Source organism: Hydra vulgaris, chromosome 09 (assembly GCF_038396675.1).
Source record: "Hydra vulgaris chromosome 09, alternate assembly HydraT2T_AEP".
NCBI classification, from domain to species: Eukaryota; Metazoa; Cnidaria; class Hydrozoa; order Anthoathecata; family Hydridae; genus Hydra; species Hydra vulgaris.
In genome coordinates, this window is record NC_088928.1 from 15,525,001 (window position 1) to 15,550,985 (window position 25,985).

The window sequence follows — 25,985 nt, forward strand, 5'->3', positions numbered from 1 at the left end:
CTAACAAAAAATCCATTTCAAGACTCCGGGTAATTTTTTTGGATGTTCATTAGAGAAACAGCGTTAAGCGTTGCCTAGCTCATGGTCTATCGAAGAAACGTTTTTAGTCTACGCAGACTACTAAATGATTGTTCTGCTGTACAAGTTGATACTGGCTGGATCAGAATTATTTTAATAAAACGGATAATTTCCGAGGCAATGCTTTTCATTTGCAATCCAATTTGTTATTTAGCGCGCATAAAATCTAGAGCTGATTGAAAATCTTCTAATTGAACTTTTTTTCTCTTAGCTTCGTCAATATAAAGGCCCTGGTGAAGCAGAGGTCTTTGACAATTTGGAAAATTATCCAAGTAGACGTTTTCTATGTAGTCGGTACTGCATTCAGTGTTATTTGATCCAATCACAAACACTTCAACTCTTGTTAATTAAAGAGTTGAATTTCAGTTGATTTAAATCTATTGGTGAGGCCAGTTAAAACTGCATCTAAACTGATAAAGTAGAACTGCTTGTATATCTTATTCGGGTCCTTTGGCTGGTAATTCTTGCTTCAAATCTTGCAGGTACTTTCCTCCTGGCAGAGCTGGTTCGTTTTAATTGAACGTTTTAGCCGATTCAGTTGCCGCATCGAAAAGTGTTTTGAAACGTGACTCAGTACGCAAAGATCTCAAAATTTATTTCAGGGTCTGAATGATGGATTTAGCCTTACCAAATTTGAATTGGCTTCCCTGAAGTCGAATGCTTGAACCTTCGAGGATAATAAAAATGATTCAAATAAATTCCAATTTAAAAAAGGTATCAAAAACCTGAAAAGAAGACAAAAATGTCATTGCTTCCACTCGACATTTGGTAAAGTCAAGGTTTGCGGTAAGGTCTTCCAGCCAAACCAGAAGTGATCTGTAACTCCTGGTAATAAATACTAGAGATGGCTTGCACATTATCCATATGGGCATAAAATTCTAAACAATGTTCCGTTTTGGCGTCCATCTTCGCTTTCATTTTGGTCTTTTAAGCTTGAAAACCAAACGAGCCTCTCCGGTTAGCCTCTGGTAAAAGCGATGAACTTTTGAACGAGTGACTTGATATTTTCTATATCAGGTATGTTTTTTATTTTATCTTGTACGACCAAATTTAAATTGTGAGCTCTGCAATGAAAATAAACGGCTCTGCTTTTTTGTTGAAGAACAAGTTTTTGCAAGTAAAGAAGTCATAACAGCAGCTCCATCGTAGCATTGTCTTGGCAGTTCTCCAGCCTTAAGTTGGAACGAAAAAGGACTTCTTTCATAATCAAAGACAGATACTTGCTTTTAGTTGTGGCTGTCATATAAAATTCACAAAAATCCTCTTTAATTTCGAATACATCGTCCACAGTACGGAAAGATATCGATACCTATACAATTTAAAAATTCATAAAAGTTATTGAAGGAAAATACAAGGTTTAATGAATCATTTGTTTTGCTAATAATAGCTGCATTTTTCCTGTGTTATCAGACAATTCATTCACCATGAAATCCCTTTTTTTCCAAAAAAATCCTCTTTTTTTTATTGTGTTTGATAATTTACGTTGTATTACTTATGAAATATCCAACAAAATTTTTATTTGTGAAGTCTGGAGATATCCACTTGTACTTCTCTGGTCGATTCATCCATTTTTTCAAAACCGGTGCATCCATATACCAGAGTTATAAGAGCTGGAATAGATTTGAAGACTCCTTTGTCTTGCCTCTGATGGCCTAGCCTTGACAGCCAAGAAAAATCAGACTAAAAAAGATATGGTCGAGAGCTTTTTTTTTGTCCTTTAATATCAGCTTTTTCTTTAACAGCGTCATATTTAATCCACTTGTACTCGTCTTCCCAGTTGGACAGATATCTAGACTAGACGAATGTTTTTTACCGACTTTTTTCCATTTGTACCTTCTGTTGAATTAGATTTGGATGACGATGAATAGGAAATTCTGTAAAGAAGAATCTCTTATTTAGGTTGTTATTAAAAATGATTTATATATTGTTAATGAGGTTGGCTTGTACTTTGTTGATCCCCACTATTATCTTGTCTAACTGGCTTTTTTTAAAGATTTTTTATTTTATATTAAATTTAATTTAATATAAAATGTTCACAAAAGCAAAAACGTCGCTAAAAAATTACTTTTAAGCACTAGTATACAGCGTGAAAAAAAGCATGAAGTGAGATCAAAAGACCATTTGAAGTTTTATTTTATCGAAAAAACGTAATTTTTATCTGAAAAAAAGATTCCCTTGATCGTCAAGTTTTCCAAGTTTTTATCTTTAAAACAATTTTTTAGGTATGCTTACAACAAAGGATTATTCATTCCTTCACTTTTTACGGAAAAAAATTGATTTCGTCGTCTGTTTAAAAAAAAAAAATCGCATAAAGATTGCATAAAATTTCAAGGGGGGCAAACAAACTTTTAAAGGCGGTAAGGTTGACCCGAGGGGGGCAGCCTGCCCCCGTCGCACCCTATACTCTACGCCTATGGTGTTAAGAACGTTTATTCGAACATTAAAGTAACGTAACTAAATGTGTTGGACATTATTAGAAGCGTGTTAGAACCAAAGTTGTTTTCAAGGCCAAAGGTAGCAAGGCCTAGGCCAAGACCAAAGCCACATATTACAAGACCAAGGACAAGGCCGAGGACAAGAACAAGGCTGCATGTTACAAGGCCAAGGCCAAGGCCAAGAATATCAGTTTCAAGGCCAACATTTACGCAAACATTTTTGAGACCAAAGACTTAAATTTTTACCTTAAGTTAATAAAATAATTACGTAAAATAAAGAATGATTAATTACATAATTATTCACATAAAATAAAGAATGAAAACTTTTAATTCTTTAATTTTATGTATTTTTTTATGAAGGCCAAGGCCAAAACAATCAAGGTCAAGACCAAAAATTTTAAGGCAAAGACCAAGGCTAAGGCCAAAAGTATCAAGGCCAAGGCCTTATTTTTTGGCCTAAAGCAAGGCCAAGGCCAAGGACTAACAATTCTAGTTAGAAGCCAACTGCGGAAATTGAAAAAAAAGAAGTGAGAGTGCTGCGAGGTTGTGGCAAATTAACGAATGCGGTAAACAATCTGCATCACACGACTGGAAAATTAACACAGCCATGGCATAGTGGTTAGAGTTCCGGCTCAGAACCAAGAGGTCCGAGGTTCAACGTCGGCTCTAGCCCAATAAGCGACATTGGAGTTGTGAACTTTCTAGTTAAATGCTCTTCCGCTGGTGCTGAAATATTTTAATGATGACAACAAAAAATACAATAATAAAAGAGTATAGTATATTAGTTATTAAAAATAGTCAGATCAACATCAAAGATAAGATACTGACGTTTAGATGAACCGTGACCAATACTTGGTGGTGGAAGTTTCATAATAATATCCTCAAGTTCCACATCATAAAAATTACAAAAGTCTACTGATTTCTTAAGATACTTTATTTTGTAAACTATACCAACAACTTCTATAACTTCTGCTACATAAAGTCTAGAGTATTCCTTTCCGGCCAACTTGACTATTAGAAAATTTCCAGAAAAAATTTCACTTTCATTATCAAGTATATTTACTCCAAAATCAATTTCATCAGAGCTTTCATTATTTAAACAAGTGTCAGGCTAAATAAAAATAATCTGCTTTGCCATTTTTTTTCTTTTGCTTTAAGAGGGACAAAAGCATGAGGATAAGCTTGACTAACAAGGTAAGATATATCATATATTATACCTGGTTTACCAGCATTGCCTGGTGATATCATTCAGTTATTCATGGCATTGTTATAAAAAGTTTTAAATGGTCTGAAAATACCACGATCGAGAGATTGCATTTTATGGGTTGTGTGAGGATGAAATGTCATTAAAACTATGCCTGATTTTTTTGTTAACTCAATAACACAAATGTTTACATGACTCTCATGATTTAATAAAAGAACAGGTTTTTCAATTGATGGTCGCACATTACTATTAAAATGTTCAAGAAATTGCACAAAAATGACTTCATTTGACCATCCAGGCTTATTAGCTGCTCCTACACTTCCAGGAGGACAATTATTTAACACGTGGTCTTTGAATTTAGCACGTGAAAAGTTAAGTAATGGTGGGATGCTATTTCCTCAAATTGAGGGGGGTTTAAACTTTATATGGTCATAATTTTTGAAAGCTAAAATATTTTACTATGAAATTTAAAATTTATCGATGAATATAAGTCTAGTTAAAAATAATACAAAAAAAATTTCATCAACTTGTTGCTCTCACGTTTGGGGCAGGGGGGCACAAATTTCAGGGCTTTTTTGTTCCCAGCCTCCAATCATCGCAATTTTTTGCAAAGCATCCTTATTTGACATAAGTATAAACATATAAATGTTTGGAGTTTGCTCCATGTCTGGAAGTTAGCTATCTCAAAGACCAAAAAAAGTATAAAAAATTTATATGAGGCGATTCTACGAGTAAAGTGAGGAGGGGGCGGTGAATCCCTAAAAAGAACCAACTGGTTCCTCTGCACAAGATTCATTTCGAAACAAACCTGACAATCTGTAGTTTACTGAAATATTAAATTTAAAATAATAAGTTTTTTGCGCTATTTAGTACATAAAAGATTATATTTTAATAAACATCAATAAATTAAATGCTATTCCATAGTGCTCTGTGACGATATTCTGTCGTTTCTTGAAGAACCTTAAAAAACTATTAAAGCTATTAGGATAAACGACATACGCTATATACATCATACGCGATATATGTAGCGCATTATGCGCTTTACGCGTTTGCGTAAGCGTTTAAGCGATTTAAGTATTTCAAAGAAACGCAAATAAATTCGAGTGAAAAGAGTAAATTGGTTTTGACTCGATGAATTTAAAGGTTAGGAATAATGGTCTCCCTGCCTCAATCTTTTAAACTGTCCGTTCTTGGTAAGATGGTGTTCTTAGCACTTTGTTACTAAAGATGTCTATTTATGTATCCTCTAGTATCATACCAATCAGTTTATTTTAAACGTTATTTAAATTTATTTTAATTCGCCTTATAACTTGTTAATAAGGTTTTGCTTTAAATAAAAAAGAGTGAAAGTTTAAAGTGAAAATTTAAAAGCTTGTCTGTAGTACTATCTCCTGAATAGTGAATTAGTTGAATCTAGTTACTTAAAATTGTTTCATCGTTTAATATTACTGTGATTATTTATCTTAGACAATGGCATCAACATCTGTTCAAGTTTATGGTCGTAAGAAGACAGCAACTGCTGTTGCATTTTGCAAAGCAGGCCATGGTATGATAAAAGTTAATGGTCGACCACTAGACCTTGTTGAACCAGTTAGTCTCCGTATGAAAGTTCAAGAACCTGTCTTACTTCTCGGAAAAGATAAATTTGCTGGTGTTAACATCCAAGTTCGTGTTAAAGGTGGCGGTCAAGTAGCTCAGTTATATGCAGTTCGTCAAGCTATATCCAAAGCCATAGTTGCATACTATCAAAAATTTGTTGATGAAGCATCTAAAAAAGAAATAAAAGATGTGCTTATTCAATACGATAGATCACTACTTGTAGCTGATCCAAGACGTTGTGAAGCAAAGAAATTTGGTGGACCTGGTGCTCGTGCAAGATACCAAAAATCATATCGTTAACATTTTTTTGTTGTGTATACATTTCTGAATGGAAAATATAATTGCTATATCATATTTACTTGTACTTTTTATTCTTATTCCCTCATTAAAATTTAGTTTTATTTGTTATCTTAAAGTAGCTTTGGATATGTAGTTGCAAACAATGTTACTAATTAACAATTTATGTTTAGCATTTTAGTAATCAAATATAGCCATACTATAATAGATAAATACAAGCAATAATTTTGTTTTTAAAAATTGTTATTAAAAATCAGCAAACCTTGTTCAATCTAGCTGTTAAATTTAGTCAGAGATTTGGATTAATAAAAAATAAAATTAGTTAAACTGACAAAATCTTGATAAAAATGGTAATCTTTAATGCATCTAAGTATTTTGTTAAGTTCGGACAAAGGTTTCCAAGTTATGTGTCCCGCTCACTTCAATCTAGTTCATTATCCCATAATTATGCTGATGTTATAATAGTTGGTGGTGGTATGGTGGGTACTTCTATTGCATGTGCGCTAGGTAAGTAAATCTAAAGTTACATCAGTTAAAATATATAAATTGTTAACATAGAAAACAAACCTTAAGTATTTTAAAAACAAATATATTATAGGCCAAAGATTTTTATTAATTGTTATAAATTTTTTTTTTTGATAAGGGTTTTTATATTGTCTTAATCAAATGGTTTTTTCAAATAAGTTTGTCTCTTGTGTGAAGGAGAATGAATAGAGATTTTAAATTGCAGCCATGTTATTAGTTTCAAGTTAAATCAATTGGGATTCGTATTATTTTACAAATTTATATTAAGGTGTTTTCATTTCTGATTAAACTTGTTTAAATCTCAAAATGATTTAGGCTTAATAAGTTTATTATAACTCAATGAGTTATGATACTCAATAACTCAAAGACTATTCCAATGAATTAATGTCCTAACCAGCTCTATGTTGTTATACTTTAAGATTATTTCAGTTTAAATATAAAATAATTTAAAAAATTTTTCTAGGTCAGTCTCTGTATTTTCGAAATAAGCATGTTTTGTTATTGGAGTCTGCACCTGATTCTTCAGTTAAAGATACAAAGAATTCAATGTATTCTAATCGTGTATCTGCTATTGCTCCCGGATCGAGAAAATTTTTGGAAGGTAGAATATAAATTTGTTTTTTTTTTTCAAATAGTTAAAACATTTATTTTTTTGAAACATAAAAACTGCAGTCTTTATATTAACTTTTAATTTTATATCAGCTTTTCTCTTCTAAATTGTAATAACAACCTTAAATTATATAACACTAGAAACTAGCTGCTTGAGTTTCTTTTATGGATATTGGTGGTTTAATTTTAAGTCTAAAGTACACTATAATCCTATGCCATCATAAGTGTTGTAAATGTATTTGTTTATGAGTTCAATACATTTTATGAGTTATAAGTTAATACATTTTCCTATTTTGCTAGTATTATGATCTATTAATTACAAAATGTTTTTAAATAAAGAAATAAAAAATTTTAACACCCGTTTGTCAAATGCTTTTGGCTAATGCTGAAAAGTCATTTTCCAGACTTAAGTTCATAAAAAACTGTCTTCACAATTTTTATAGGCCAAATGATTACATTTTGTTGAGTATTTGAGCCTCTTTAAGCAAAAACTATGGTTTATTATGCAAGTAGTTAACTACAAACCTGTTTATATGACATTTATAATTGAATGGCAAAAGTTCAGTTCATTTCTTTAAAATTATTTGGTCAATTACAGTTTAATGCAAGTTTTTTAATCAATGGTGTATAGCAAACAATATAAGATTAATATAATCTTTATATATAACATTATATAATTAGATTTTGATTATATATTTTTATATAATTATGTTTAACAATATATAATTAGATTTTGAAATAGTTTAGATTTAACTTATAAATTATCTAGATTTGTTAGTTTCAATTTTTCCTATGAAAGTAGCTGCTGCTGTGTTTAATTTTGAAGTTCTTATTTTCTAATTTTTGTCTTCACTATTCTCAATCCTCAGGCATTAAAAATTTTATAAAGTTAAATTTTTTTAAACTGTTTTTCAGCTCTTTAAGTCCATAATATAATAAGGAATAAAGATAAACCTTTGATTTAAAAAAGACTTTAATAGTTACATGCTTGGCCTAAGCATATACTTACACATCAGTTCAACTATTTGCTGTGGTCCTTTGACTATTCTTTATTGTGTTTTCTGCACCTTTTCACTCAATGCCTCTTTGTTCTTTATTATTTTCTTTTCCTTTTAATGTAATTTCTGATTAAATTGACCAAGCCCTTTCTCTTTATCACTCAGCCAATATTAATGTTATTTGTGACTTGATTGCTTGTTACCCAGAATGGTTAGACTCATATTACTGACCTTTATGTATTTCTCAATACGGTATGTAAAAAGGTTCTTTCTGATGTTAGCTTCGAAATTCTCAGTTAACTAAATCATGTATTTTACCTCAGAAGTTGCTATCCATAAACTTCAACAAGGTCATTAACAAAGGGAAGTCTTTCTATCTCATGGATCTAATCTTATTACCTCTCCCTAAGGTAAGACAACTGTTTTGCAAAGAACTTTTTCTTTAATTCGAATTCAGTTGACCCAGTAGGTTGATAAACTTTTTGATATCAAGATCACACCAATTATTGTTGCTTGTGTTGTTTCTAAATTAAACTTTTCAACAGTTTGGTCCAGACAACATTACTGTCATTGTCTTACAAACGTGTTCTCTAAAATTCTCTCTATTTAATAAGTGTCATCATTTAAATATGCTCATAGGGGGGAGGGGATCAGCAAATAGTATACAAAAGTATATAAAGGGAGGAATTAATCTAAAAATGCGTATACTAATTTTTAAAAATATTTAGACTTATTATTAATAGTTATTTTTTTTTAATTTATCATAATAAACAAATATTTATTAATAACTAAATGTTTTTTAGTTTGAGTTAGGACATCTATTTTGTAAAGGAAAGAGTCTGTGAAGAATATTATGCTAAATATTTACATGTTTTAACTTTTAGAAATGTTTCAAAAGCAATAATAAGATAATAAGTAAATAATAAGCAATAAATAAGTAAACAATAAATTAGATTTCGTGTGTGAAAAGAAGACTTTTTGGTTATTGATTCTGTAAGACACCCTTATTTATAAGATATCATATAATTTAAAAATTTATTTTTTAATGTTAAAAGTTAACAACTTTTGAATTTAACTGAAAGTTAAATGAAATTTTGCAATTGTTACCAAATTTAACTAAAAACCTACATTCTATTTTTAATTCGGCACTAAAAAAATCAATACTATGTTATGTAACAGAAATATCAACTAGGTTAAAAATTTTTGCTTTTAATTATTTGGAAAGTTTTTGTGTTAATGAAAAAACCTACTTAATAAATGGATCCTAATCTGAATTTTGTCAAATATCTGCTGGTCCTTACTCTTCTATCTTCATGTTTGAAGTCTTCTGTCAACAGTTTCCTTGCTCTTTAACAATACTTTTTGTTTTCTATAACTCCCAACTTAATATTGGTAGCTTGCACCCTTTTTGGGAATAAATTACTTAATTTAATCATAAAAACAAAACTTATAGAAATGAATATTAAACAATTTTTACTCATAGGGATTGGTGTTTGGGATGAAATTGAAAAAAGAAGATATTGGAGTTTTGATAAAATGCAGGTATACACGCATTTTCATTTTTAATTTACTTCAAATTGTCACAAAGTTAGAGTAAAAAATTTTCAATCTCAGTTAAAAGTTTAATTTAAAAATTTTTTATTCCCCACCTCCCCAAGGCTTAGTGGATCAAGACAGGATGACTATTCATTTTAATCCCTTTGTTTTTATACCCCTATCAGGCGTAGGAGGCGTGCAATATCAAGTCTTAGATGACCACACACATAAAACTTTGTTTTCATAACTTGTCCACTGCTCTTTGGAAGTTTTGACATTTAGCACTTTTAAAAAAGGCGCTAAAAAAACAAAACAAACTTAAATTAAAATCAATAACCCATAAACTTAAAAGAGAATAAGATTTAAAAAAAAAAATAGTTAAACTAAATTAACAAAAATTAAACTAAAAAAATAAAATTTTTAAAGAATAACAAAATAAATAGCAGAAAAACCAGAAAAAATTAAAACATTTATTATTTTATGTAATCTTTATTGTAAACGAAAGTTAAAAAAATTTATCACTGCTCTAAAAAACTTTAAAATTCCCCCCCCCCCCCCCCCATCAATAAATTGGCTAATATAAGGGTGGATCCATAATGAGGGAAAGGGTCATGAGTCTGCACCCCTCCCCCTCAGATTTTTTATTTATTTTTTTAAAAATTGATGTTTAAAACTTTAGTAACTTATGTTGTTTAAATGTACCATGAATTTTAATAAAATTTTGTGGTGCGAATTTTTAACTTTATTAAAAAGTTAAAATTATATAGGGTGCGACTAATCGACAAACGTGCGCGCATTTGTTAAAACATGCTTCTTAAGTTTTGCTCATGCAAACGTTGGTATTTGATTGAGATTATTCAAAATGAACGCTATACTCTAGCAACTTTTTTTCAAAATAATTTTTGATCGAAAGTTTTTTATTTATTATAAAAAACACATATTTGAAATAAAAAAACAATTAATTTCAGAGACTTGAAAAAAATGCCAAAACATAATTACTTTTTTCAAAAGTGTTTAAGTAAAATAACTAAATACGCTATAGAATAAAGTAGCATTGTTATTGCATGCACTTACAAAAGCATTTTAATTAAAATGAATGCTTTTACAAAAACTTCAAAAGAAACAATGCTTAAACATTTTTGATTGCTTTCTTTTATTTAAGAAAGCGATTGTAATGTTTAAGCACGGTTTCTTTTATGTAATTAGCAATTACATGCCTTTTTTTTTTTAATTTTCTTATTTTCCTTAAAGTAAAGTTATGTTTGTTTGCATATTAAAAACGCATAAAAAAAACAAAGTTTTTTTTCTTGTGCATTTATCAATAATTTTGCAAATGTGTAAAAAAAAAAAAAATAATAATAAATTTACCAAGCATCTTTGATGTATTTAAATAACTAGAATAAAAATTATTTGAGAATTAAACTCCTATATTTGACATAAATCTCTTAAATTTATTTATTGACGTTCGTCAATAAATAAAGATACGCAAGTCAACGTTCATTTAAAAAAAAAAATGATATGTAGCGTCATGGGATAGTTAAAAAATAGTTGGCAGATGCGATTGTTTCACAATTATTGTAATGCTTTTTTTTTTATTAAATAATTTTCTTATTAGAAATTATATTTCCATGATAAAATGGTTTGTAATTATTTTTTGATAGCTTCTGTACTCATTTTGCCATAAACTCTAATCTGAATATTTTTTTCAATGATCGTCTTTTATTATGTTGCAATAAAGTACTTAGGAAATTTTGTAGCAGTTTAATTGTAATTATAGAATCAATTAAATTAAAAATCACATTTACATTTGCTTTGTTTTTTTAGCGCATTTTTAAAAGCGCTTTTTTGCCAAAACTTGCTAAGAGTTGTTGTCAAAAAAAAGTAATATATGTTATGGTCATATAAGCCCTTTGACCGCATGCCTCTTACGCAAAGGCCTGCCTATGTATGCCCTGTAACTCTAAAATGCAAACCATGACAAAGCAAAGTAAAAATTCAAATGCAAGACCGAAATTTTTTTTTTATTACTTGATAGACTGCCTGCCCCAACCAAACCATCAGTCAATGTAGCAGCACTCCCTTATGAGTCAGACTATAAGATAGTCAATGTAGCAGCACTCCATTGTGTGTGAGGCTATTTGACGTTGGTGTAACAGCACTCCGCACATGATTTACAGTAAAAAAATAAAAATAAAAACATTTTGAAAAAATAAAATATATATTTTATTAAAAAAAAATAGAAATAAAAACATTGTTTATATTATTAAAAATATTCAGAATGTTTTGAAAACATTCAGAATGTTTTGAAAAACATTCTGGTCAATTAAATTTGGGTTTTTGCGGTTATTTTAAAAAACAATTAATTTGTAATTAAATTAATGGTTTTAACTTTCTGACAACACAGAAATGTTGGACAAAAGTCAAAAGTAATTAAAAGTGACCTATTTGTTGATAAAAGAATCATTTTTTACCTTCCATACTCCCAATTGCAACAATATATATATATATATATATATATATATATATATATATATATATATATATATATATATATATATATATATATATATATATATATATATATAATATATATATAATATATATATTATTCAAATGTTATATAAATTTTAATTTCAAAATTTTTAAAATTATATTTATATACATGTGTATGGTATCTCAGAACAGCAGGGAACTCTGGATTTTTGACTTATGAGTTATAGTCCTCATAATTTTATTGAATTTTTATTTTCAATCTTAGTAAAGGTGTGATACGCTTTTTTGGTCCTTGTTTTTTATAGAAAAAATGCAGGGGTCGGTTTTTTTGGTCTTTGTTTTTTGTTTTTTTTTGAGGGAGACGTTTTTTTTTTTCTATTTTTGAAAATATTCAAAACTTTGTCATTTAAGCTACTAAATTTAACTTAAATGGAAAATCTTAGTTCATATTTTAATTTCAGATTAAATAGGACAAATAATACTGAAATTCTTTTTATTTTGGTATGCTTAAAGGTTAACACGGTTTGAGCAATCCTGTGTATAAACATCTTAGATAATATAAAAATTAGATTATCTTTCTCAATTTTATCTTAATTGGTTTTTGTTTTATACATTGACACATTAAGCATAATTTTTTTACATTTATTAAATTTGATTACATTTAATATTTTATGTGTGTGTGTGTGTGTATATATATATATATATTAGGGTGCCTTTAACCCCCCTTTAGATAAAAACAATCAAAACTCAGTATTTTTCATGTGCTGTGGTTATATTTTGTGATTAATTTAAGTTGAATTGTGCAATATTTAGTACATGCTCAAGTCCATATTCTATTCAATGGGTCCCTAATATTGTTTAAAAAAATTTATTTTGAAATAGATCAACTTAGTACTCAAATTAAGGGAAATTTTACATTAATCCAAAAAAATCATTTAAAAAAAAATATAGTTCATGTTTTTTATTTTTGATATAAAAACTGTAGTTTTTCTGCAATAATATCTAAAAATGGATTGACGCAAAAGACCACAGCACATTAAAAACAGAGTTGTAATTGTCTATCTAAATATAGTTTTAAGGCACCATTATATTTATATATACATAAATATATATATAGAGAGAAAGGATATCTTTTAATTATTGAGCGATTTCTTCTTGTTGGTAATCAATTATGATTAAGCTCTCTACACAGGAGGCAGAAATAAAACCTTAGGTGTCCATTTATTTAAACCTTTAATCCAAATTAGCAAAATAGAAAAAGGTAAATGTTCCCTTTGCCTTAACATTATGTCTAAAAAATGACCTTGAACAATAAAGCATGTTAAAAAACTTTGCAAGTGTCATGATATAGTATTTATTTGAGCGTTTGAAGTTTTGAAATTTGAAAATTTATTTTGCTTATTTCTTTGAGCGTTTGAAGTCTTGTGTAAAATTGGCATGGTACTATATGTTAATAAATTTACATTATCAAAATTAAAATGGTAACTTTCTTGTAGGATAAGAATAATTTCTATATTCAATAAGAGTATCACAGTTGTTAGAAAGTACATGACAAATAAACATTCCCATACAGAACTAGATTTATAATAAACTTATAGTTAATTTGATTTTATTGAAAATATAAGTTAAATTGGCGTTTATACATGTAATAGTGCTTTTAATGATCATATACTAAAATTATACTAGAATAAAAGAAAACTTCCAAATTTTATTCCAAAAGAACAGTCAATTATTTCTTAACAAAAGTTAATACTAAAAAAGTTTCTTTTTTGTTTTGTTTTGTTTTTTGACCCAAAAAAAAGCACAAAAGGAAAAAAATGCATTTTTTTTTGCAACTAAATGTGAGGGTATTCTAGGAAAATAATTTGAGCAGTGGTACCAAGGGTTGAATTAAATGATCAGAAATACTTTTGGTCATTACATTCTTAGTTTATTAAAAACCATGTACACTGTTTTAATGAAACAGAAAATTTATCATGTTGCAAAAATTAATGAAAAAACAAAACAATAAATTTACTACTGCAAAAATAACAGTCAAATCTGACATATAAATAATTATTTTTTTAAACACCAGGTAATTAAAGGATTATAAATAAATAAAAATAGTCGTAAGACAAAAATTATTATTACTAAAGGTCCGAAAAATCTTGCCCAACTAGGATCAAAGCTGTCAAAAAGGGTCTAGTATAGCCCTTGACTAAATTTTTGAATAAATTAAACAAACCAAGTAATGATAAATTTTTCCTACCTTTTTGTTCATTTAAAAATGAAAAAATATCTTTTAAATTTGCACTAATGTTTTTGTGAACATTAGTCGCTTCTTGGTAACATTACCTGTTGGACATAGAGTATTGTAGAAATGCTTAACCTAGAAAAATTTTTACAGAAATGAAATATTTTATCATCCAAAAGATAATTTTATCAGCTTTTTAATGGTGTATCTTGTCATACTTTCTAAATTTAGCAAAAAAAATATCAGATCAAAATGTTAATAGAGGACCTTTACTAACCTACGCATTTCTTCCTCATCTTCCTATGTCTTGCTAAATGGCTTTATTCCTATTCAATGTCTTCTTCTTGAATATCAATATTACTGTTAGTGTATGTTACGCCATGGCACTCTTTACAAGATGATGTACAATTTAATCCAACTTTTCAACAAGAACACTTTTTTTTACATTAACTTTGCAGCCACACCTGATAATAGAAATCTAAGTTCAAAATTCTCAACTTAATGGATCTAAATCAATCTCACTCAAATATCTCCATACTTTCATCTGGTGATAAACTTCCATGATAGTTAGATAAAAGTTTATGATTAGTATGCGGCTCTTGGCAATGGTAATAGAGCAAGATCAGTATTTGCACAATCAGATGCCACCATTTCATCATATTTATGTTTTCTGTTCTGTTGTAGATTAAAACAAGGTAAATGAAGCTGCTCAAAAAAAAAAGAGAATAGCTTCCATGCCAATATCATCAGTTAAAATGTTTTCCTTATAGAATAAATCTGCAGTAGATTTCCTTTGAATTTTTTCACTTAATAAAAATTGTAGTTCTGCCAAAGTTATGGATTTCTGATGTTGTGTCACATCTGGTGAATGCATGAGCAAATAATGAGTAATCCAAAATAATATCATCACTTGTATTGACAATATTCTGAATTTTATAACATACTCTTTGATGTGTAGCTTTATTTTGTTTCAGCATTCTTTTAAAAAGTGTGCTTTAAGGTTGTGTTCTAGTATGTACACGATGATCAAAATACATAAAATATAAGTATCATCCGAATAAATTGACATTTTCAATCTATCGCTGGCTTAACAATACTTGTGTCTGCATCACCAGGCCAACAAATAACTTGGAAATAATTATTTTGTAACTTTAATGCTAAAAGGCTGACATAATTTTCTATTAAAATAAGGATGTTGCATATAGTGGTAATTCATAATAAAAGTAACTCTGCACTTCTTTCTCTGGCTTTCTCACAATAACAACAACCATTCTTTAAAAAAGTGTTAAGGTTTAATCATAGCATTTTCATCTTGAATAGTTTCGCTGGAGTATAAGCTCAGGAGTGTTGTTATTTGATTTTTATCTTTGAAAGATAAATTTATGTAGGTTTTACAATTCAGTTCTTTGTGTATTGATGTTCCTATCTCTTGATTGATCACAGGTAACGTATTTCTGATTATCAATCAAAACTTAGTCCAAACTAACAAGCTGATCTCCGACTATGAATGGGTTATAAGCAAAAAATCTTAATCGTATTTTTTTTAAAGTCGTCACTATCACGTTTTATTCTTCCAGGATACATTTGTATGTGTTTGTCAACAGATTTATGTGGAGATGTTAGTGTGTTTATTGCATCACTTCTGTGCATCAATCTAGTGTTTTTGTCCACACTTTCAACACATTTTCAGGCAATCCTTTACTAATTACCCAACCTCTTCCTTTCAGTGACTTCTTCAGAATCTGTTCAATTGCTAGATATCCCTGTGATATGGATATGGACTATCCCTAGATAGTCCATATCCCTGACCTTTTTTTTTCCAGTTCTTCTAACAGCGTGATTACCTTCCATGAATTGTTGGTAAATTACAGGGTGTTCTATTTTTAAGGAAGTAACAGAAGGTAAAGCCTGCACGATTTTGTATAGTTATTATGTCCTGTTGCAGCTAAAAGATAGAGCATGCACTTTGTTGCAGAAATATGTAACAACCAGTTACTTGTTCTCTCAGCTTAAATAAATTCTTAGACCACAGTCACATATTGTAGATAATGTAACCATCAAGATAATGTTTGTGAGTTCGATGAAAGAAAATCCTTTTTCTCTATATACTAGTTCAGCAATCTAACAGCCAGATCATTACTTTCTTGAACACAAGGATCTTCTGAACCATAAATTTCTATAAGATATTTCTGCTCACTATCATTTAAATTATCCCAAAACTCCTTTAATATTAGTGAATTTATAGCTAATGCACATAAAATATGGTCACGTAACATGCGAAATAGGGTTTGTAAATTTACAGACTTTGATTTACCGGTAATTCAGTAAATGGAAATTGTAATACCATTAAATCGGTAAATTACCAATAAACTTTATACCAATAAGTCAATACAATTTTTATTATACCGATTTTATTAAATGTCATTTTTCATAAAGTAGCTTTGTAGAAAGCTTAAACTATCCAATGTTTTGTCTCCTAATCGAGATCTAATTATAGTACAAATTAGTCCAGCTCCTGAAAATACTGTTTCAGGTTCGACACTTGTTGAAGAAATTGTCATCAAATGGTCAAAAACTATTTGAATGTACATCCCTCGTACATTTTCTTGTCGCAAGTACTTCAACTCTTTTTTTATAACTTCTTTTAAACTTTTTGTGTTACTTCTAAAACAGTTATTCCTTTATTCTTGTCCGTTTGTTTTTAAAGAAAAAGATGAAGTTTTTTCTTTAAATCAGCGTTTAGTTTACCAGTAATGAGGTCATTATTTAAGTCTGAATCTGATTCATTTAGGTGTCTTTGAATACTCTCACCAGATTCCGCATTATTGTACAAAATGTTTTCTACTATGTCAACAGTAGTTTTAATAGTTACGGTTACTGCTGATAATAAAAATGCCATAATTATCTTGAACAGAAATAATAACATTAGGGTCTGTTATATAGTGTAACACATCTGAAAACATCATTCTTCTTTCTTTAATACAACTTATTAATTCCTTTTTTTTTAGTGCAATACTTGTCTAACATAAATTTTAATGTAAGATCAGCTACATATAAATTAACCTTTTCAGTGTAGAGTGTTTCAACAGCCAACCTAATAGGTTGCAAGCTTGATATTATATTTGAAAGCAATTTTACTTCGCTTTCATTAAAATCAATGTCAATTTTTAAATCTATCAGACTTTTTGAACAGCATCTTTAAGTTTTTAAGCATCTTCAAGTTCATTTTCCGAATAATCAGAATCTACATTAGGTAATACATTACCATTATGTTCATTAACATCTTGTACATCTGTTGAACTAATATTATTAAGTACTTTAATGATTGCCATTTGTAGGCCATGTACAATACATAACTGATGGTTTTTATTGAGTAACTTAACCATTCTCTTGTTAACAGCAGCTCTGTCTGATGCACACAATATTTGGCAAAGCTGTATTAAACTCTTTAAGATTCTTTTCAATTAGTTCTGCGCATACCTCAGCAGGTACAGATCCATGAATCCGAGTCAATCCAAGATTCCAAAAATTGTTATTTCCATGAATAAATATATTTATATACCGGCGGTTTTTATTTGATGTCCATTTATCTGTGGTAAGGCTATAAGCTTTTTTATTGAGCTTATTCTGTGAAATTTCCTTTACAACTTCTTTCCTTATTTTATCAGCATAATCCATTACTTTTTTGTAAATAGTTTTAGGCAATTTTGGTAACTCTGTGTACCCTTTTGTTTTTAGTAACATTTTTAAATCTTCAGATGTACAATATTTATTGAAAGAAATGCCATCTTTTGCAATCATTCTTGAAAGTACAACTTTAAGAGATTCGTCTTTTTTTCGTTGTTGTTGATAAAAGTAATTTTTGATGCTATTGCAACTGCCAGTTCTTTTTTCCGCCGGCTGTTTTAATTCTTTTTGCGCATTGCTTACATATGGCTTTATCTCTCGTTTCTGTACAATTATAGTAACTCCAAATCGAACTTTTATCTATTAAAAGGTCTTTAAAAGAATTTTTAAAACAAAATTAAAAAAAATGATTTTCTTTAAGGATAAAAATTTTTAAAAACAAGCCAACATCTATTTCAAATATTGTTTAATTAAAGTCATTAAGTTTACTCAAGCGTTAAGTTCAAACAAAAGAATGCTTTACACTTTTATATTTTTAATCTATTGACAAGAAAGAAAATAATTTATTTAATATTTATAGTATGTTTTTTATTAGATAAAAATGTTCAGCAATTAGAAATTAAAACAATCCTTACATAGCAAAAAGCTTGATTTACCGATAAATTACAAAAATTTGCTGGTAAACGACTTAAACCAAATTGAGGCACAGTGGGGCAAAATCAAGTTTTTTTGTGCCAATATTATTTTTGTAGTTTTTTTTATTAGAGTAGTTATATTTATATATAAAACACATAAATAAAGTAATAAACATGTTATAGTATAAAAAAAAATATTAAAAAAATTAAATTTTGAAAAATACAAAATATTTTTAATGAACAACTTTTATCAATGTAAACATCAAAAATATTACTTTTCAATGCATGTATTTGTCATAAAAATAACTTTTTTAGATTTATATTTACAAAACTTATATGTTATAACAGTAATGAAAGATTTTGTAGGTAGTCTTTGTGTACAAAACATCTTTTTTACATTTCTCATCAACTGACCATTAACCAAAGACCAATATTTTGTTATAACTTTTTTTATTGCAAAAAGTAGCATAATATTTATGATGCATGGCTGTTTACATACATTTAGCATGAGATTTATATAATCAAATGTTTGGAGGTGGTTTATCTGATACCTCATAGTAAAGGTTAGTAGCAAAAAATATCAAAAACTGTCTGTTTTTGATGCATAAAAACTATTGGTTACAATTACATTAAATTGTTTTTAAAAGTCTGAGCAAAAAAACATTGTTAACTAAAATAATATATTTTAAAATAAAAGTCAATAAAGTTAATTTAAAACAATAGTAGCGTAAGAAAGTTGATAAATAAAAAACGCAAAATAGCTATTTGGAACACATGTCAAATTAACGTGTAAATAACCGCATAAAATAATGATAAAATCAATATTTAATGTTTTTTTAACTTGATATTTCCACCAATGAACATGTCTTCACCATTATGACAAATTTTCATTGTGCAATGCTGACATAATTTTTTGGTATTTTGGCACACTTTGTCCCACAGTGTAACGTTTAAAAATGCTCTTCCTGTTTGCATTTGTTCTACTGTTAAAGGGGCATATACTGTTTCAAGAGCGATCCTTAAGCCACTCCCTTCCATTGCACATCCAATCGAACCTAGAAAACTCATAAGTTGATGGAAACCTTTAAGTTGAGCAAATATATTTTCATATGCTTTTTTGGTCAAGAAATTTGGTCAAAAACAGGATAAATGGATATAAGTGTTTGCATTTGTTCTTTTGTTCAGTTTGAGCTTATCAATTAAAGCATCCAAATTAAGCTTCACATCATGCTTAATAATAGTAGTAAGGGGATATTTCTTCTTGTTATAATCAGAATACTTAGAGCCTACGTGATTTAAAGGATTGTGTGTTCTCTCACCTTCACCGCATTTAACACAGTTAGTTTGTTTGGTAGGTCCGTTTCCATATCAACTTCCGTTATTATTTTTTTACTAAATTAAAAGGTTATCCTATCAGTTATGATTTCAAAGAAAAATTCATTTTATTAACAAATTAAATAGTTAAGCTTTTAGCAATACTAAACTTCTATTGTTCAATTACTCAATAACATATTGGCTATTGAACTACATCTTGAAATAACTTTTAATCTAAAAGTTTTCCAATAAGTTTTTAGTGATAAAGTATATCTATTCATAACTCAGTAAGATAAATTTATTTTATAAATGCATAAATAAAATTATAAATATAAATAAAACTTCTTTATTTTTTCGAAGTTACTCCTACTTTTATTTTTTGATCAAATTTAAAATAATTTTATTTTTTAGGTATGGGATGCATGTTCACCTGGGGCTATATCATTCAATTCTCATGATATTGGTTCAGTTGATGTTGCGTATATCATTGAAAACACTGTTATTGTCGAGAGTTGTTTAGCAAGAGCAAAACAATTGAATTCAGTAATTGATATATGCTTTGGGAGTAAAGTTGATAAAATCCATTTTCCATCAAATAAGGTTTCTATTTATAGAAAGTTTTCTTATAAAGTGTTTAATAAATCTAAAATGTCTAGGCTTCAATTTTTTTAATAATTTTTTAAATGTTAATACAGTCGACTCTCGATATCTCGAATACTTGATATCTCGAACTTTTGAGTATCTCGAACTTTTTTAGCGGTCCCATGGACATAACGTATTAGTTTAGGCTAAAATCCTCTCGATATCTCGAACCTTATTATCTCGAACTTTTTGGTATCTCGAACAATATTTTCGGTCCACAGGGCAATTTTCTTTCGTTATCTCGAACTTTTCAACATTTTTTTTTTCAAAAATGTTTTAATAAAATTTAATTTTTTTAAATTCCAATTTTTGAAAAAAAATAATTTTTAATTCGATTTTTAAATTCTATTTTTTTTAAGAATCGAATTTCTGAAAAGTTTTCCTTTAATATATAATTTATTCTTTTTGTCAAACGCAGCAACATGCCGCTCGTTAAACGAAAACTCACGAACAAATCTATAATAGAAAAATGCAAGGCATTAAAAGACCTAGAGACTGGGATGTTTAACAAAGAGGTTACCAAAAAGTATGGAGTCCCAAAGAACACATTATCAACCTGGATTAAAAATAAAACCAAGTTATTAACCTCACTGGAAAAAAATGGCACAAAATCTAAACGGAAGAAACTTTGTAGTGGTAATTTCAAAAATGTAGACAAGGCCATATACACGTGGTTCGTTGCAAAAAGAAGTCAACAAGTACCAATTGATGGTACCATACTTAAGGAAAAGGCACTAAAATTCGCAGAAGCATTAGGAGAGTTGGATTTTAAAGCATCTGATTGTTGGTTTCATAATTGGAAAGAAAGGTCAGTTAAATTTTGTCAAATCTTGTTCAATTTTAATATAAACAAATAACATGTATCTGTTTATATTTAATTTATTTAGTTTTTTAAACGTGTAATTAAAATTCAATTATTCTGTTCCTATTTTTAGGAACGGCATCAGCTTTAAAATAATCTCAGGCGAAAGTGCCGCCGTGACGAATAATATGACTGCTTCGTGGAATGAAACTACACTTCCAACATTACTTTTGAATTACAAGCTTGAAAACATTTTCAATGCCGATGAGTTTGGACTATTTTACCAGTGCCTACCAAACAAAACATACCATTTATCACAAGAAAAATGTTTTGGGGGAAAAAATAGTAAAGTCAGACTAACAGGCATAGCAGCAGGGAGTGCAACGGGAGAAAAATTACCTATGTTTTTTATTGGAAAATCTAAAAACCCACGGTGTTTTAAGCACATTAAACTTCCTTGCACATATAAAAATCAGCTAAAAAGTTGGATGACCGGAGACCTTTTTACAGAATGGGTAATGAAACTTGACTCATTTTTTCGTGCTCAAGACAGGAAAGTAGCACTCCTGGTGGATAACTGTTCTGCCCACCCACACATTGAAGGGCTAAGCAACATCAACCTAATATTTCCCCCCCCCCCCCCCTAACACCACATCTGTCCTTCAGCCCATGGATCAAGGCGTAATACGAAGTCTTAAAGCTCATTATCGTCACAAAATTGTGCGTTTGTGTATCAAGGTTGTCGATAATAACGAACCCATGCCAAAAATTTCTATACTTCAACCAATGAAAGATCTTGTTTCTTCGTGGAATGCTGTGTCGAAGGAGACTGTCATCAACTGCTTTAAAAAAGCTGGTATCAGCAAAACAAACAAGAGTATTGAAGGAGCTGATGATGATCATTCTTTTGAATTTTTGACAGAAGAACTTAACCGTTTGCGAGAGTTAGATCCTCGTGCCATCCAAGAAGATCTCTCACGGGAATCTTACATTGGTTTAGATTGCGATGTAGTAACCACCGGTTCACTTGCTACTGATGCTGAAATCATTGCTCAGATTTTAGACCCTAATTTTGAAAACGACGATAATGAAGTTGAAGATAGCGTTGACGAAGCTATTGACGTCGAAGCCCCGCCACGCCCATCTGATATTCAATTAGAAATTGCTTTTGAAACAATTCAAAATGCTTCGCCATACAGCTCAAAATACGGAAATGAAATACAATCCCTAGCACTAAAACTTGAGGATTTAATGAAGATGGAAAAGATGGATAATTTAAAGCAATATCAGATAACAGATTTTTTTGTTGTTAATGATTTTTTGACAAAAATCATTAACAACAAAAAGTTGTAGTTTTTGTTGTTAATGATTTTTGTCAGAAAAATAACTTGTTTTAATGAAAGTCGGGCAATTTTATTTATTTTCAACCCTTTTCTTGATATCTCGAACTCTCGATATCTCGAACTTTTTTTCCGGTCCCCTTAGTGTTCGAGATATCGAGAGTCGACTGTATATTGCTTATGAGAAACTTGTTTGAGAATCTTTTTTAATGCTCAATAATAAAGAAATCTATTTTCTAGGATTTTTGTTAATTTAGACAGAATCTAGTGATGAACTTATTTCACTTAGCTTACCAAATGGAAGCACCTACAAAACAAAACTTCTTGTAAGTAAAATTAAAACTCAAAATTTAAATAAGAAGTTTTTTACCTCAATAAAATTAGAAGAAATTTTTCCTTATTTCATTATAAACGTGTTATTTACTATTTACATTCATTTATCAGAAACTACTTTTTTAAACTCTTTAATATATAAATTTGGTAAAATAAATAAACATAAATTTTTTTAATATATAAATTAACTAAAATAATTATGCTTTTAAAATAATTATACTAAAAATGTATAATGAAGTTACTTAAATTAGTTGGGTGTAGATGGATTTAATTCTTTTGTGCGAAAAGCTGCTCATATTGGTACTGTCAATTATGATTATAAACAATGGGCTCTTGTCTCCACCTTGCATATTGAGGTATTTCAGATTATAATTGTTTTTATCACTTATAAACTAATCATTTTATAAAAAAACAGTTGAGTTACAAAAAGTTTTCTTTTAACTGTGGGAAATTGCTTTTACTAACTTTGACATTCTTGCAATTTTTAGCATACCGAAAATAAAACTGCTTGGCAACGCTTTCTTCCTACTGGACCGATAGCACTATTACCAGTAAGTTTATTCTTATTTGAAGGTAAGTTACTGATTTATTAAATGATTGCAATGAAAATTATTTTTCAGTTAAACAATTATTTCAGCAGCTTAGTTTGGTCTTCTACTAAAGATCATTGTCAAGAATTAATGAAGATGACTGATGAAGCTTTTGTTGGTTGTATAAACGAGGCATTTTTGTCACAGAATTCAAATAAAGTTACAGATAATACTGCAGGGTTTTTTCGCTCAGCTTTATCTATAATGCAACCTGGTTAGTATAAATGCTATTTACTTTTTGTATTTTTGTTTAATGCATAGTTGGGAGCATGGTTTTGAATATTTATAATATTTTAGGTCGCTATGCTTCTATTAAACGAATTTCACCCCCTCAAGTTATCCAAATGGTTGAAAATAGTCGTGAAATGTTTCCTTTGTTTTTGACCCATAGCCCTATCTATGTAAAAACTCGACTAGCTTTAGTTGGAGATGCTGCACATAGAGTTCATCCAATGGCAGGGCAAGGGGTAAATTTAGGATTTGCAGATGTTTCATGTTTGGTTCGTGTTTTGGAAGATACAATTGCTTGTGGTGGAGACTATGGTAATTCATTATTTAAATTAATATATTATATTTTTAAAATATAATTTATAACTGACTTTAATACTGTAGGTAACCTTTAGTGTATTGAAAGAGTTAATTTTTAAAACAAAAAATATTTACTGTTTAGGTACTTTAGAAAATTTATTACCATATGAAACTCAAAGACAGCGTCATGTCTTGCCAGTTATGCTTACAATTCATTCTTTAAATCATTTATTTTCTACAAGCAACCTTCCTCTAGTGCTAGCAAGATCATTTGGGTTGCATGTTACAGATTCTTTATCAGCTGTTAAGGTTTGCAATTTTGTATTTAAATCAAAGATAAAAGTTTAGATAGTGAAAAAAAATTTTTAATGTCCTTGAAAATTTTTTTCTCTAGTCTTTTGCAACTTTTTCATATTAGGACTTCAGTTAAAAAAATAAATCCAGAGATTTCTACTAAATTATTGCTCCAAACAATGGATATTTTGCTTCAAGCTGCTAAGTCCTTTTAAGAATTTTCCATCTAAATTAGTATATCTTCTTTATATTGTTATTTAAAATTTTTTTGAAACATAAATGGCTAATTGAAATTTTAATAATTCCTTAATTCTGCTTTAATTTAACACATTGTATCCTAATTCCAGTAGCTAGTCATTAAAAATAAGTTCTTTAGTGCCATTAACTTTAAAGATGGTATTATAGTAATAAAAGATTTTTCACTAGTTTTTTTGTTATTTTAAAATTCCTTCTTTAGAGTTTTATAGTTTCTTTACAATTTTGAAACTTATTTTATTCTTTCTCTTCTAGAGAACGGATAAAATGAATTTATCAGATAAACAATGAGAGAAAGTTCTTTCTTTTTTTTCTTTTTTAAATATTTTATTTCTATTTTTAAGCTGGTAAGCTTATTTAGTTTTAATCTTAATTAGTCTTATTGTTTAGAAGTTTTAATGTTTTATGTCCTGTTTATACTGCTAATAAAACATGTTTTATTTTAAACGTGTATGAAAATATTGTAAAATGCTATATAAAACAACAATAAGATTACTAGCAAAAGCGAACAAGTAAAATGGTTCATAGGAGCTAGGTATGTGTAGCATATTAACTAGGTTGGTTTTTAAAAATTGTTTTTTGAAAATGTGTTTAATATAGTAAAATAACACTGGATTTAAAAAGCATTTGACTAAAAAAATTTTTTAGAGGTTCCTTAAGACCTTTAGATAATGAGTCCTTAACATCAAAAAAAAGTTCTTCAAATGTATGTCAACTTGGGTCTCAATAGAAGCAAAATTATATAAAAGTTTCAAAAAATTGTTACATATAATTTTCAACATTGTAAATATAAAACAAGTATGAACGTGGCATTAATTTGTCTCTTGTTACCTAAAAAACGCTTTTAAAAATTTGCTAAGATTTTTAATTTTAATATAATAGTCTTAAATTTTTGCAATTGATAAATTTATTTAAAATCTATAATATTTTAGAATTTCATTTCGAGACAAGCAATGGGCTGATACTTCAAAAGAAACACGTTTTTGATAAAATGGGACAAAATTGAGATGTGCTTGGAAATATCCTTGTTTTTTTTGTAAAGCTTTAAAAGGCATTACAAGTGTTTTTGCGAGTGAAAGTTTAATTTTTCAATTAATATTGGTTTTAACGAGCTGTATTTTGTTACCGGCACTGAATCAAAATAGTATTAAAGTAGTGGTCACGACCTTTCAATATATTTGGCTAATTCTTAAAGATTTTTTTTGATTTTTAAATAAGTGATTTTTATATTTGTTTTTAATGTCTAACTCGACGGTAGATACTTATTCTATGGTTTGTATTCTATATTTAGTATAAGTACATGAAGTAATCCCCATGGTGTTGTTTATTTTGTCACTTCGTGTTCTCAAATAATCTAATCTATTATCTTATATGTTCTCAATACTCTATAAAGGTATTTCTTTTATTCTAAATATCTTAACGTAAAAAGTCTAATTGAACGTTGAACAAGTTGAGCATTGTTCAACACTGAAATTTAGCGAATTAAAAAAGTTAATCTAGAATAAAAGTGCTTTAAATTTAAAAAATAGTTCGGCTTTATAGACTCGAGTTCTGTTGTTTGAGCAGCCGTAACGCTGCGGTTAGCATTGGCTTTAGAATCGAGATGTCTGAGCATCTG

The 25,985-nt window shown here is 28.8% G+C and overlaps 2 protein-coding genes across 2 annotated transcripts; both read left to right on the forward strand.

Annotated features, from left to right (window-relative positions):
• Positions 1 to 5,187: 5,187 nt before the first annotated feature.
• LOC100197898 (small ribosomal subunit protein uS9) lies at positions 5,188 to 5,670 on the forward strand. Its single transcript, XM_065804822.1, has one exon. It carries the CDS (start codon positions 5,188 to 5,190, stop codon positions 5,614 to 5,616), a length of 429 nt encoding a protein of 142 aa, XP_065660894.1. The 3' UTR covers positions 5,617 to 5,670.
• Positions 5,671 to 5,746: 76 nt separating this feature from the next.
• Positions 5,747 to 25,682, forward strand: LOC100211017 (ubiquinone biosynthesis monooxygenase COQ6, mitochondrial). The gene is made up of 11 exons (XM_065804821.1): positions 5,747 to 6,120; positions 6,602 to 6,739; positions 9,229 to 9,287; positions 19,995 to 20,183; positions 22,625 to 22,693; positions 22,952 to 23,056; positions 23,189 to 23,251; positions 23,321 to 23,504; positions 23,588 to 23,833; positions 23,961 to 24,127; positions 25,300 to 25,682. The coding sequence occupies exons 1-11, from the start codon at positions 5,961 to 5,963 to the stop codon at positions 25,327 to 25,329; spliced, it is 1,410 nt and encodes a 469-aa protein (XP_065660893.1). The 5' UTR covers positions 5,747 to 5,960; the 3' UTR covers positions 25,330 to 25,682.
• The last annotated feature ends 303 nt before the right edge of the window (positions 25,683 to 25,985 follow it).

Coding starts and splice junctions, on each gene's coding strand:
- LOC100197898 (XM_065804822.1), top strand. CDS start 5,188: ATGGCATCAACATCTGTTCAAGTTTATGGTCGTAAGAAGACAGCAACT.
- LOC100211017 (XM_065804821.1), top strand. CDS start 5,961: ATGGTAATCTTTAATGCATCTAAGTATTTTGTTAAGTTCGGACAAAGG. Junction 23,252..23,320: donor GACCGATAGCACTATTACCA/GTAAGTTTATTC, acceptor ATTATTTTTCAG/TTAAACAATTATTTCAGCAG. Junction 24,128..25,299: donor ATTCTTTATCAGCTGTTAAG/GTTTGCAATTTT, acceptor ATAATATTTTAG/AATTTCATTTCGAGACAAGC.